Source organism: Somniosus microcephalus, chromosome 16 (assembly GCF_052327205.1).
Source record: "Somniosus microcephalus isolate GS21.2 chromosome 16, FLI_Smic_1.0, whole genome shotgun sequence".
Classification (NCBI taxonomy): Eukaryota; Metazoa; Chordata; class Chondrichthyes; order Squaliformes; family Somniosidae; genus Somniosus; species Somniosus microcephalus.
The window spans coordinates 74,628,432-74,642,036 of NC_141002.1; the positions used below are offsets into that span (position 1 = coordinate 74,628,432).

The window sequence follows — 13,605 nt, forward strand, 5'->3', positions numbered from 1 at the left end:
GACTCTGGAATAGTTCCCATGGATTGGAGGGTAGCTAATGTAACCCCACTGTTTAAAAAAGGTGGTAGAGAGAAAATGGGGAATTATAGACCGGTAAGCCTGACTTCAGTAGTGGGGAAAATGCTAGAGTCCATTATAAAAGATGTAATAGCAGAGCACTTGGAAAACAGTGACTGGATCGGACAAAGTCAACATCGATTTACAAAAGGTAAATCATGCTTGACTAATCTACTGGTATTTTTGGGAATGTAACTGGTAGAATAGATAAGGGAGAACCAGTGGATGTGGTGTATTTGGACTTTCAGAAGGCTTTCGATTAGGTCCCGCATAAGAGATTGGCATGCAAAGTTAAAGCACATGGGATTGGGTGTAAGGTACTGACTTGGATAGAGAACTGGTTGGCATTGGCAGACAGGAAGCAAAGAGTTGGAATAAACGGGTCTTTTTCCGAGTGGCAGGCAGTGACTAGTGGGTTACTGCAGGGATTGGTGCTAGGACCCCAGCTATTCACAATATATATTGATGATCTAGACGAGGGAACTAGATGTAATATCTCCAAGTTTGCAGACAACACAAAGCTGGGTGGGCGTGTGTGCTGTGAGGAGGATGCAGAGAAACTCCAGTATAATTTGGATAGGTTGGGTGATTGGGCAGATGCATGGCACATGCAGTATAGTGTGGATAAATGCGAGGTTATCCACTTTGGTGGCAAAAACAGGAAGACAGATTATTATCTGCAAGGCAATATATTAGGAAAAGGGGAAGTGCAATGTGACCTGGGTGTCCTTGTGCACCAGTCGCTGAAGGTAAGCATGCAGGTGCAGCGGGCGGTTAAGAAGGCAAATGGTATGTTGGCCTTCATAGTGAGAGGATTCGAGTACAGGAGCAAGGATGTCTTGCTGCAGTTGTACAGGGCCTTGGTGAGACCACACCTTGAGTATTGTGTGCAGTTTTGGTCACCTTATCTGAGGAAGGATGACCTTGCCATGGAGGGAGTGCAGCGAAGATTCACCAGACTGATACCTGGGATGGCAGGAATGACGTATGAAGAGAGATTGGTTCGATTAGGCTTATATTCGCTAGAGTTTAGAAGAATGGGAGGGGATCTCATTGAAACTTATAAAATTATAGCAGGACTGGACAGACTAGATGCAGGACGGATGTTCCCGATGGTGGGTGAGTCCAGAACCAGGGGTCACAGTCTAAGGATAAGGGGTAAGTCATTTAGGACTGAGATGAGGAGGAATTTCTTCACCCAGAGAGTGGTGAATCTGTGGAATTCTCTACCACAGAAGGCCAACTTATTAAATATATTCAAGAAGGGGTTAGCTCTATTTCTTTAGACTAAAGGGATCAAGGGATATGGGGAGAAAGCAGGGACAGGGTACTGAATTTGGATGATTAGCCATGATCTCATTAAATGGCGGAACAGGCACGAGGGGCCGAATGGCCTACTCCTGCTCCTATCTTCTATGTTTCTATGTAATAGAAACAGTAGGAACCCTAATACCAATCTCTGGGGTAGCTCACTTAATGGCCCAGAAATTCTGTTTGCAGCCCTCCCGCGGGCGGAGGGCTGCGATTTGGAAAAATCTCCGCCTGGACCGGTGGGCTCCCGGGAGGCACAGAGTTCCGTTGTTGTGCCTCTTCAAACTGCCGGTGTGCAGAGGACACGTATCCCAGAGGCGCAGGTAGCTCGCAGCGTCCCTGGGATCACGTGGGCCATGGGGAGCCAATCAAAGCAGGGAATCTCTATTCATAGATTTGACAGGAAGACTTGTCAAATCTATGAATAGAGATCACCCCCAGAACATAGTAAAACTTTAAATACATTTTTTAAAAAGCATCACATTTTTAAAATGACTTTAATTTACATAAATTAAATACTTAAACAAAAAATTAATTTTTGGGGTAAAAAATTAAAATTTTTAACAGGGCTAAAAATAAACTTAACTTTCTTTAAAGTATTTTTAAATGATAAATCAGTGGAAATTTAAAAAAAAAAAACTTTTTTCAACTCTTTTCCTGGTAAAAGCAGGCCTTTTACCAGGCGCAAGAATTGTAAGTTTATTCTGCGGGCGGAGGGTCTCCAAAAAATGGAACTCTCCACCCGCAGAGGCCCTGCTCCAGCGCAGCCGGAGGATCTGTCAAGAGCTTTCTTGACAGATCGGAAATGCCAGTTTCCAGCGCATGCACAATGCATGCCTAAAACCGGCATTTCCGTTGCCCTACGGGTGAGTACACAGCGCGTACCCACCCGTAGGGATCGAAATTTCTGCCACAATATCTCCCTCCTTCAACTTGACATAACTCCTTTAACAACTATCTGGTGTGTTCTACCCTTCAGCTAATTTCTTATCCGTTCCAAGATTTTGCCTGAATCCCCACAGCTTTAAGCTTTACTAATATGGGTAGATTTTCACATCTACTGTCTGAGTGTCTGGGCAGAACACCGAGAGGAAAATTGAGAGAAGAGGCATGCATACCTGTAAGTCAGTTTATTAGCATACAGCAACAGAACTAACACTAGAAAGTCAATACATATGGAAAATAAAGAAATTTGATGACCCAGTGGATCCGTTTAGGGTTTGAGGATCCTAATTCAAAAACATGATTTAAACATGATGCTTGGATGCAAATACATCAAAAAAAAATGCAGACAGAATATAACATTATTTAATGTTACAATCTAAATAACAAAACATATCTTCAATTCGTTTCACCACTTCTGGTGTATAAAATGCTTGAGATGAGAGAGAAAATTCACATATACAGTGAACTATTTGATATTGTTTTTCAGAATATCACAGACTTTGATCAAGAAAGTAGTGATGAAAATGTAAATGTGTCCGTGCTTTTGGTTAATTTGGCCAAATTCAGCCACTATAAACTGTGGGTGACAGCCTCCACAATCCTTGGAGATAAAATTCAGAGGAGTGAACTGATTGATGTGCACACTGATGAAGACGGTAAGTTTGTTTCAGTGCAAATACAGAACTACTGGGGTATAGGTTAAAGCAGAAAATAGTAAATAAGGTACAGTGACTGAAATGTTAATTAACTTATCGTACCTTGGCAATTAATCTTTTAACTAAAAAGTGATCAACTAGTTTGTGCATAATTAAGTTGCACAATGCAGCAGTACATTTTATTGTTAAGAAATACACACTTATCAGCACAACCAATCTCTCAGCAAGCTTTGATTTTTGTGATGACATGTAATTATCTACCTCTCTTGTAAGTGATGACATTGCTGTGATAATATTGAGTTTCAATTATTGCTGAACGAAATAGCACCTCATATAGCTTTTGTGACCTGTGAATTATCCTCTTTTTTATGAAAAAGAAAATAAGAGGGGCAAAGAGAGAGTATGAGAATAGAATTGCAGCCAACATAAAAGTAATCCAAAAGTCTTCTATAGGCATATAAATAGTAAACGGGTAGTAAGAGGAGGGGTGGGGCTGATTAGGGACCAAAAAGGAGACCAGTGCATGGAGGCAGAGGGTATAGCTGAGTGCTAAATGAGTACTTTACATCTGTCTTCACCAAGGAAGATGCTGCCATAGATATAATGAAGGAGGAGGTAGAGGAAATACTGGATGGGATAAAAATTGCTAAAGAGGAGGGAAAGGCTGGCTGTACTTAAAGTAGATAAGTCACCAGGACCAGATGGGATGCATCCTAGGACGCTGAGGGAAGTGAAGGAAGAATTTGCGGAGGTACTGACTATAATCTTCCAATCCTCCTTAGAAACGGGGGTGGTGCCAATGGACTGGAGAATTGCAAATGTTACACCTTTGTTCAAAAATGGGTGTAAAGATAAACCCAGCAATTACAGGCCAGTCATTTTAACCTCGGTAGTGGGGAAGCTTTTAGAAACAATAATCAGGGACAAAATTAACAGTCACTGGTGCATGAACAGGGTGCAGACCTAGGGGAATATGTGCACAAATCATTGAAGGTGGCAGCGCAATTTGAGAAAGCAGTTAAAAAAGCTTACGGGGTCCTGGGCTTCATAAATAGAGGCATAAAGTACAAAAGCGTGGAAATTATGATGAACCTGTATAAAACACTGGTTCGGCCTCAACTGGAGTATTGTGTCCAATTCTGGGTACCACACTTTAGGAAGGATGTGAAGACCTTAGAGAGGGTGCAGAAAAGATTTAAGAGAATGATTCCAGGGATGAGGGACTTCAGTTATGTGGATAGACTGGAGAAGCTGGGGTGGTTGTTCTTCGAGCAGAGAAGATTGAGAGGAGATTTGATAGAGGTGTTCAAAATCCTGAGGGGTCTGGACAGAGTAGGTAGAGAGAAACTGTTCCCATTGGTAGAAGGGTTGAGAAGCAAAGGACACAGATTTAAGGTGATTGGCAGAAGAACAAAAAATGACATAAGAAAAAAACTTTTTTACTCAGCGAGTGGTTAGGATCTGGAATGCACTGCCTGATATAGGATTGCAGGGCTACGGGGAAAGGGTGGGGGAGTGGGACTAGCTGAAGTGGTCTTGCAGAGAGCAAGCATGGGCTTGATGGGCCGAATGGCCTTCTTCCGTGCTATAACCATTCTATGATTCTATGACACTCATCCCTGTGCATTGTTTTTCCGGTGCATTGCACTTGCAAGAAAAAGTAGAGTTTAGCAACAAGAACTAAACTTGTCTCTAATCATTTAATGTTACTGCATGGAAATTAACTATGAGCAACTTCCTATTATCTTATGGTTATGACATTTAAACAGAATTCTAAGTACAGGAAACTCTCTTTTTACCGGCACCTAAATAACCAGAAATCTCTCTTAACCGGCAAAATTCAGGAGTAGGTTCAGGTAAGTTTTACTTCATATTAGTGGCCGTGTAACCGGGGTTCCTGGATCTTTGGCCGTGTAACTGGGGTTCCTGGATCTGTGGCCGTGTACGGACTCTCGTACCTTAGTAAGTATACCTCTCTGTAATCCGGACTTTTTGATCAACTGGCAGCACGTCGGTGCCAGATAAAAAAAGAGTTTCCTGTAGTTTTCCAACAAATATGTCTTTACATTCCTAAAATAAAGATACAATAACAGGTTCTGAGTTTTTTTATAAAATTTTTCCACAGAAAGTATTTGGAATGATTCATGTTTCAATGTTGAGTTATAAAATTCAGTGAATTCACATAGGTTCAAAATCCTTCTTGCAGCTGCTGGGACAAAGAGGGGATTGATGTGTTAATGAACGAACCATCCTCCTCATCTCAGTCCTAAATGGCTTACCCCTTATCCTTAGACTATGACCCCTGGTTCTGGACTTCCCAGCCATCAGAAACATCCTTCCTGCATCTAGTCTGTCCAGGCCTGACAGAATTTTATAGGTTTCGATGAGATCCCCTCTCAATCTTCTAAACTCCAGTGAGTATAAGCCCAATCGACACAATCTCTCCTCATACGTCATTCCTGCCATCCCAGGTATCAGCCTGGTGAATCTTCGCTGCACTCCTTCCATGGCAAGAACGTCCTTCCTCAGATAAGGCAACCAAAACTGCACACAATACTCAAGGTGCGGTCTCACCAAGGCCCTGTACAACTGCAGCAAGACATTCTTGTTCCTGTACTCGAACCCTCTTGCTACAAAGGCCAACATACCATTTGCCTTCTTAACCGCCTGCTGCACCTGCATGCTTACCTTCAGCGACTGGTGCACAAGAACACCCAGGTCTCTTTGCACTTCCCCTTCTCCCAATCTATTGCCATTCAAATAATAATCTGCCTTCCTGTTTTTGCCACCAAAGTGGAAAACCTCACATTTATCCACATTATAGTGCATTTGCCATGTTTCTGCCCAATCACCCAACCTGTCCAAATCGTACTGGAGTTTCACGACATCCTCCTCGCAGCATACCCTCCCACCCAGCTTTGTGTCGTCTGCAAATTTGGAGATATTACATCCAATTCCCTCGTCCAGATCATTAATATATATTGTGAACAGCTGGGGTCCTAGGACCGATCCTTGCGGTACCCCACTAGTCACTGCCTGCCACTCGGAAAATGACCCGTTTATTCCAACTCTTTACTTTCTATCCGCCAACCAGTTCTCTATCCAAGTCAATACCTTGCCCCCAATCCCATGTGCCTTAATTTTGCACGCTAATCTCTTATGCGGGACGTTATTGAAAGCCTTCTGAAAGTCCAAATACACCACATCCACTGGTTCTCCTTTATCTATTTTACCAGTTACATCCTCAAAAAATTCCAGTAGATTAGTCAAGCATGATTTACCTTTTGTAAATCCATGTTGACTTTGTCCAATCCTGTCATGTGAATGAAACAGACAAATCAATAAGAGTTTTACCAAATTGAAAAATAATTGCACTTAACAAGAAACGAGAATAATTCCAAAATATTTTCCGAACCGCCAGTACCATTTGGTGTGTGTGTACATGGTCAGATGCAGCTGGTCGAAAGGTTTAAGGCTTATGCAGTGCATGTATTTTTTACGATTGATTTGAACTTCTTTTTCAGTACCATCAACTCCGCCACAAGACTTGGTGATAGTAAATTATACAACAGATTCTGTCTTGGTTAGGTGGAAACCTAGTCCTATGCCAAATGGTATTGTGCAGCTCTACAGTTTTAAAATAATTGACAACACAAGTGAAAGCATATATTTTAAGGTACTATTCTTTAAGTTTTGTTTCAAACATTTCACTACTGCATACCAATCATGGCATTTAGGGTTTTGAATTGGTATATATTGTTTAAGATATATAACATTCATACTTCTCTTTTGAAGTTAGTAATGAACATTTTAGTGGTAATGTCAAAAGAAGTTTGACTGTTGGCAGTAGCCCTGTTTTGCTTGGCAACATTCATGGAAATCGCACTGATACAAAATCCAGACTTAACAAATTATGTGGGGTTGTTGATTTGACTAAAAGAAATCCCATAATACATGTTTACTTGTGCACCCCCTCTCGGGGTTGATTTAAATTGCACGAGAAGACAGCTGTAGTTAATTAACAATTAACTCAAGTAATAGCTTTTATTTTCCACTCAAGTGGTTTACTTAGTCACCATAAATATTACTTATGCTCACAACATAAACCACATTCTACTCAAACATACAGCATAAATGAAAATACTCAAACATACAGTAATAAAATACTCAAAATATCTCATGATGTTTTCTTTTATGTTTCAAGAATATATCGGGATTATTTCATGAAGCATATCTCACTGGCTTTGAATCATTGCATGAATATTACATCAGTGTATCAGCATTTACCAAAGTGGGAAATGGAGATCAATTTAGTAACATTGTAATTTTCAAAATAAATGAATCAGGTTTGTTGAACTCTACTGATATTTTATAACAGCTGTTTTAAGTACATGGTAATATGTTTTGTCATAAAACTGTGCTGAACTCAGTAATGATTGGATTTTGTTCCTAGATTCTGAATCATGATTTTAAGAAAAACAATCCTCAGACTGAATATTTGATTTACTGTATTTCATCAGTGGAAACTATTCTGATAAGCTGCTCCCCTTGCTGCTGGTGCTTCTCTTTCTCCTTTTCTTCAGTCCAATACAGTGCAGCTGTAGCACCCATAATCAACTTCTCCTTTTCCAAGTGTAGAATATGAAGGTCACAATCGCAAACAAACTATTCTCGCAAATCCGTAGCCCACAATGAACTGAGGAAGCACCTGTGAGTGCAGAAGTTTTATTCATATCAGTCCTCCTTAACTTTAAGCACTTTACTAAAGTTGTGACCAATCCCGCCACCATTTCCTTGGCAGATTTGCCGTCCCATGAGAACCCTGTGCTGCAGCAAATAAATTCCATTCGGGACCGAGTTGCATTATAGGACCCTGATTTAAATGTTCACGAACCTCTCGCCTCTCCATAGCGGGAGACTCGTTGACCCCGATAATCGCTGTTGTTATTATCGCGGCGGGTTACTCATTTTCAAACTTTTAACCCTTTGCCTGACACTCTCCTGCCCGGCCAGGGGGTTAAAATTGAGCCCATAGTTTCTCGTTCACCAATTAACTATATACAGGTAGACTATCCTTTATCCGAACTTCCGAAAACCTCTAAAAACCGAAAGTTTTTTCGTTCAGCGTAAGTTGTGCGCACGACATGACCAGAGTGGCGCACGACTTGCGCTGAGCAGGGCAGAGCTCACAGAGTTCCCTCCTGGGTAGCAGATTGCAGGCCGAGCCGGGCAGTGTGAAGGAGGTACCGGGAGAGTGAACCCAACAATACAGTGGCCTGTCCGATAGCTGCAGTGGCCCGTCCGATATTCTTTTCTCCCCCCCGACCCGAACCGAACCGAACCGCAGCCTGTCCGATATTCTTTTCTCACCCCCCCCCCCCCCGACCCCCGACCTGAACCGCGGCCCATCCGATATTCTTTTCTCCCCCCACACCCGACCTGATTTGCGGGCCAGCTTAGTAGGAGTCAGCCGATATCCGGCTTTCCAGAGAAGCAGGAAGGGGAATGAGACACGGAACAGTCGCAAGAGGTAGCCTGAACTTTTAAAATTTATATTAAATACAAATTTCCCAGTCTTATAATAATACCTTCTGAAATCCGAAAAATTCCGAAAACCGAAACTCAGCTGGTCCCAAGGCTTTCGGATAAGGGATAGTGTACCTGTACCTGTTCAGCTGATACCTCATAAGTCTATGATAGGTAGGGAGTTTCAAGTGACCACTCTCAAAGAAAAGGAAATATTGCTCACCCACATTGTAATCTTACTGCAGATTAAATTATTTCAATACTTCTTTGTGAAAATAAACTATAGATAGTAATCAACTTGCACAAAGGTAAAAAATTACTTGCATGAAATTTGTTAATCCATTCCTGTCTTTATCTTTGCTACAATGGTGTTTCCACTGTATAGTTCCAGATACTATCCGAAATCTTCAATGTAATGTGTCAAGTTGGCAGTCGATCATTGTCGAGTGGGATCCACCATTAAAATCAGATGGAATTATCACTTATTATACACTTGTATTTGAAAATAATGTTCAAAGGATTGCTCTCAGTGACCGTATACACACTTTTAGAGGACTCCAATCAAATACTTCCTATCAGTTCAGTATAATGGCTGCTAATTCTGTGGGCCAAGGAAAAAGCAAAAACTGCACTGTCACTACATTATCAGAATCAGGTATGAATTTCATCAGACTTGGTCTACAGTGTTTATTCCATGAAAACTTCCAAGATGTTGTAACAAATATGTATTTAATTTGCTGTATACCATATATTTTTATTAGAATTTAATTTTATAGGAATTGGAGTGATTTTAGGTCAAATCCAAGATGGTTGTCTTTTCCAGAGTACAATGTAAAAATGAACTGTTGCCATTCATTAGTTGACCTGTGAATTCTAGAACATAAAGGAAAGATTTCCTTTGTGTGCTCGATGGGAAAATGGTAATGTGCAAGAAATTGGTTCCAATGTGAAAACAGTTAGCAGCAGAGTGAAATGCTTTCCAGTTGTTAGCAGGTAAAAGTAGAATGCTGTCTGTGCCTGCTCTGAGGGCAGCAGCAGGTGAGTGTGTGATTAGAATGAGAAGGGTAGGTGCAATGTTCCATTGTGATTAATATTTAAGGAGAGAATTCCAAAGCATATAATGGGCCAAAGGGAGGAGGAATGCACAGGAGGCCAGAGGCAGCAGAACGAAGAATTCAGAGGAGTGGGACTATGACCATTAACTACAGATTGCATTACGCTTGCCCTCCCACAACCATAACTTCATAAGCAAAACAGACTTTGCAATGACGCTCCTGACTTTCTCAGATATACAGTACCTAGCTCCTGGATTTTTTTTCTGGCTTCCCAAAACACCTTAACTGAGCATATTGATACTCCAGATGAATGCTGCATTTCCCTATTGTCAACATTAGTGCCTTCTCTAGATGGAACTTCAGCTGCTTATATTGATGTTTCTGATTCCCCAAGGCAGAATGGCATAGACTTTAGAAATAGAAAAATAATTGTCTTTCCTTTTGAGGTATTTCTTTCTGTTGTAATTATTTCAGTGATATTATCATACCACTGATAAAACCTCATATGATAAGTAAATGGGGATATCTTGCATGATTCTATTTAAAGAATCCCAAAATAGTCTTGTAACTGAAAAGTTCTGGTCCACTTTAATCAAACTGATGCTCAAGTTATACTGCAGTATTTAGAGAGTGGTGCGGGCATCAGCTATGATTGTACTGCCTGTTCCTTACTGTTCCCAAATTAGTCAATTTTCATGTAGAATGCAGATCGGGTGTGTGGTGGGCAGAGCGATTGCGCTACTCTCCCAACCACACTAGCCTGGGCTTTATCTGCATAATGACGGTGGGCTTTAAGTGCCAAACCAGCGCTCACATGTACCTTGCGGTCAGTGCGGTGCGGGAAATCCAGCTGAGCCGAGCCAGATGTTCAACATTAAAGGGGGAGAGACGATCATGTGAGTAGTTGGTGGGATGGAGGGGCAAGAAAATGTTCCTCCAAGCCCCACAAAAATCTAAAAAAAGTAAGACTTACCTGTTTCAGGAGCAGCCTTGAGCAATCCCTTTAAGGACCGCTGGTTAGACCACTTAGCACTCAGTACCACTGGGCACAGCATGCACGACACATGACATTGGTACTCAAAAATGGCATCTGGGTCCTACATGGGAATTCGTAATAGCTTATGGAGTTCCACGTTATCATCTCCATACAAGGTGCAGTATATAGTGATACATGAAGACTTACTGTGTAGGATATAGCTCTTGTGGCCTTTGAAGTTGAAAATTGTGACACCTGAATACAAAAGGTGTCTTCCATCGTCCACCCAAGTTGATCAAGTTAATGTGTTGAATTACTGAATTCCACTGAGATGTGCGATCCAGCCAATTTTTACATATTATCCAGCACTTTACCTTAATTTGATTGATGTCAGGACAAAGCAAGAACTCTGTGTTGAGTAGTTTCTTTGCAATCAAACCATATTTTCATAGAATAATGCCTCTGAAGTGATATTTTGCATATAACGATGTGCAATCGTTACAGCATGTATATAATCTTTCACATACAATTAATTACTTTCAAATAGAGTGACTGTTAAAGCAGCAGCAGCTAGTTTGCACGCAGCAATTGGATGAATGACCAGTTAATCTGTTTTTCATGGTGTTGGTTCAGGGAGGATTGTTGGCCACTAATTCAAATAGTACAATGGGATCTTTAACATACACCTGAACTACAGGAATAGACAGACTAGTCTCAAGTTCACATTCATCAAAAGATGATGACTGTGATTCTGTGATGACACCTCCAGTAATGCAGCATTCCTTCAGTACTGCACTGTAGTGTCAACCTAGTTTCATATTGCTTAAACCCATGATCTGATTCAGATGAAAGTACTATCAACTGAGCCAAGCTGACACACAAAGATGTGACAGTCATTTTAGTTTGATGCTATTCAGATTGAAAGCTATTGATTTTTCATAGGCTGGTAAAACAGAAGCAATGATTAATATAATTGTATTTTTCAGTCCCGAGTGCTCCTAAGGATCTAGAGATAGTTGGCATTCAATCAACCTTTGTTACTTTGCGGTGGATGCGCCCAGATATTATCCCTGGCTATTTAAGGCTTTTCAGCATCATTGTACAACTACGTTCTGCCTTGTGCATGGACTGGGAAACTCAAGACTGTGTTGAAGCTGAGAAAATTGAAGATCATAACATTGATAATGATAATGACACCATGGAGACAATTGTACCTGGATTAAAGAAATTCCGATGGTACAGATTTAGGGTTGCTGCTAGTACAAATGCTGGATTTAGCAACTATTCAACTTGGATTTCTACAAAGACAGCTATTGGCTGTAAGTATAGATTGAATTGATTCTCAAAAATTATAACAGCAGTAAATACATTATGCTGATAGTTCATTTATTTTGTATTAAAATTAAATGTTACATTCCTCATCAAATAAATAATTTCCCCCTCATAGGGCTTAATCATCAATGACAAAAACATGATATTGAAGGAAACCCTCTGGATTTTCATGCCCCTATCTCTGATGAAAAATATTTTTGATGACTTTGTAATATATTTGAAGTACAGAAATGAAATGTGCAAAATATTACCCAAGCACAAAAGCTAATGCCGAAGTGAAGCTTTATATAAAATGGGTCTTTTTACCTGTTCTGTTTGTTTGTATACTGTGTTTCTGTGTAATAAGCCACTCCTTTCTGTTTGAAAATATTAGAATTGGATTTACCTGTAACACTGAGAGTACATAGGATAGAAACATAGAAGATAGGAGCAGGAGTAGGCCATTTGGCCCCTCGAGCCTGCTCCGCCATTCAATGAGAACATGGCTGATCATCCAAATTCAGTACCCTGTCCCTGCCTTCTCCCCAGTACCCTGTCCCTGCCTTCTCCCCATATCTCTTGATCCCTTTAGCCCTAAGAAATATACCTAACTCCTTCTTGAATATATTTAATGAATTGGCCTCAACTGCCTTCTGTGGTAGAGAATTCCACAGGTTCACCACTCTCTGGATAATTGTGAAAAAGATGTAACTCTGTTAAAAAATGTACTATGCATTTATTGCTGAAAAGATTGACATATAAATTCAAATATTTTCTATAAAGTGGTTATCAACCCAAATGGCAGGCATGACTTGTCCGTTAACGGACTGCCCTAAACTACTGTGAGGATGAGTCACAAAATGATATCATTTCCAGATTTACCTTCTAGCTAACCTGTTCTAGCTACAGCTTCTGCAGCCAAGTATGGAGAGAGCAGTAAAGAAAGCCCTTGACCTTTGTTACAACCCAAATTCCAGTGCAGCAATAGAAGCATGATAATCAGGAAATTATGGTTATTAGTTACAGAAAATGCATTACTGTGGAAAGCAGAGAAACAGTGTTCAGAACAGGAAGTGGACAGCTTATCTAGGAATGAGAGAATAAGGACAGAGAATTCTTACAGGACAAATTACTATGATTTATAAGGAGGAGATATAGCAGTATCCCTCACCAGTACTTACTGGACTTGATTTAAAACTACCTTAAATCATACTGTGACAGTTGCTGGTGTGCCAACCAAAGTTCATTGAAATTCTTATGAAAGGCATATTTTCGAGTCATCCAGTCAAGAAATGTTTCCTGAAATAAAATGTTTTTGTTTCATGTACATTTTATTAACTGACGGCATTTTTTGAAAATCATAAGAATTTCCTGAAAACTTGCATGGATACAACAATGTAAGTATGGAAAAATGCTGATTTTCAGTGCCAAAGTTCAAGGAAATTCATGTTATGCTCGAATTTCCTCAATCTTTTACACTGATTCTGTGAAACTTCTGCATAATCCCTCTGCTGCTCATTAACATAGCTTCACCTGGAATTTCCTGAAAACTTACACTCATTTCAAGAAGCCTCAGAGCAACATAATCCAGGAAGCAGCATGGGCATGCATACACCAGGTCACTGATGCCCCTTAAAGGAGAGCAGCTCACTTCACCTATGTGAACAGGAAAGGATTCCACTCCACTCACAGGATCATTCATGTCAACACCCAATATGCAGGAAGTTGCCATGACACCTTCATCCTCCGGCATTCGGTCCTCCCTGAC

The 13,605-nt window shown here is 40.6% G+C and overlaps 1 protein-coding gene and 1 long non-coding RNA gene across 7 annotated transcripts in view; one reads left to right on the forward strand and one right to left on the reverse strand.

Moving 5' to 3' along the window:
* Window positions 1–13,605, reverse strand: part of LOC147106289 (uncharacterized) — a 313,882-nt gene that overhangs the window by 163,820 nt on the left and 136,457 nt on the right. The window lies entirely within an intron of this gene.
* Window positions 1–13,605, forward strand: part of ptprq (protein tyrosine phosphatase receptor type Q) — a 278,107-nt gene that overhangs the window by 163,740 nt on the left and 100,762 nt on the right. Inside the window, 5 exon segments of the mRNA XM_086009276.1 lie at window positions 2,801–2,969; window positions 6,494–6,645; window positions 7,174–7,315; window positions 8,881–9,150; window positions 11,513–11,845. Of these exon segments, the coding sequence (XP_085865402.1) occupies window positions 2,801–2,969; window positions 6,494–6,645; window positions 7,174–7,315; window positions 8,881–9,150; window positions 11,513–11,845 (1,066 nt within the window).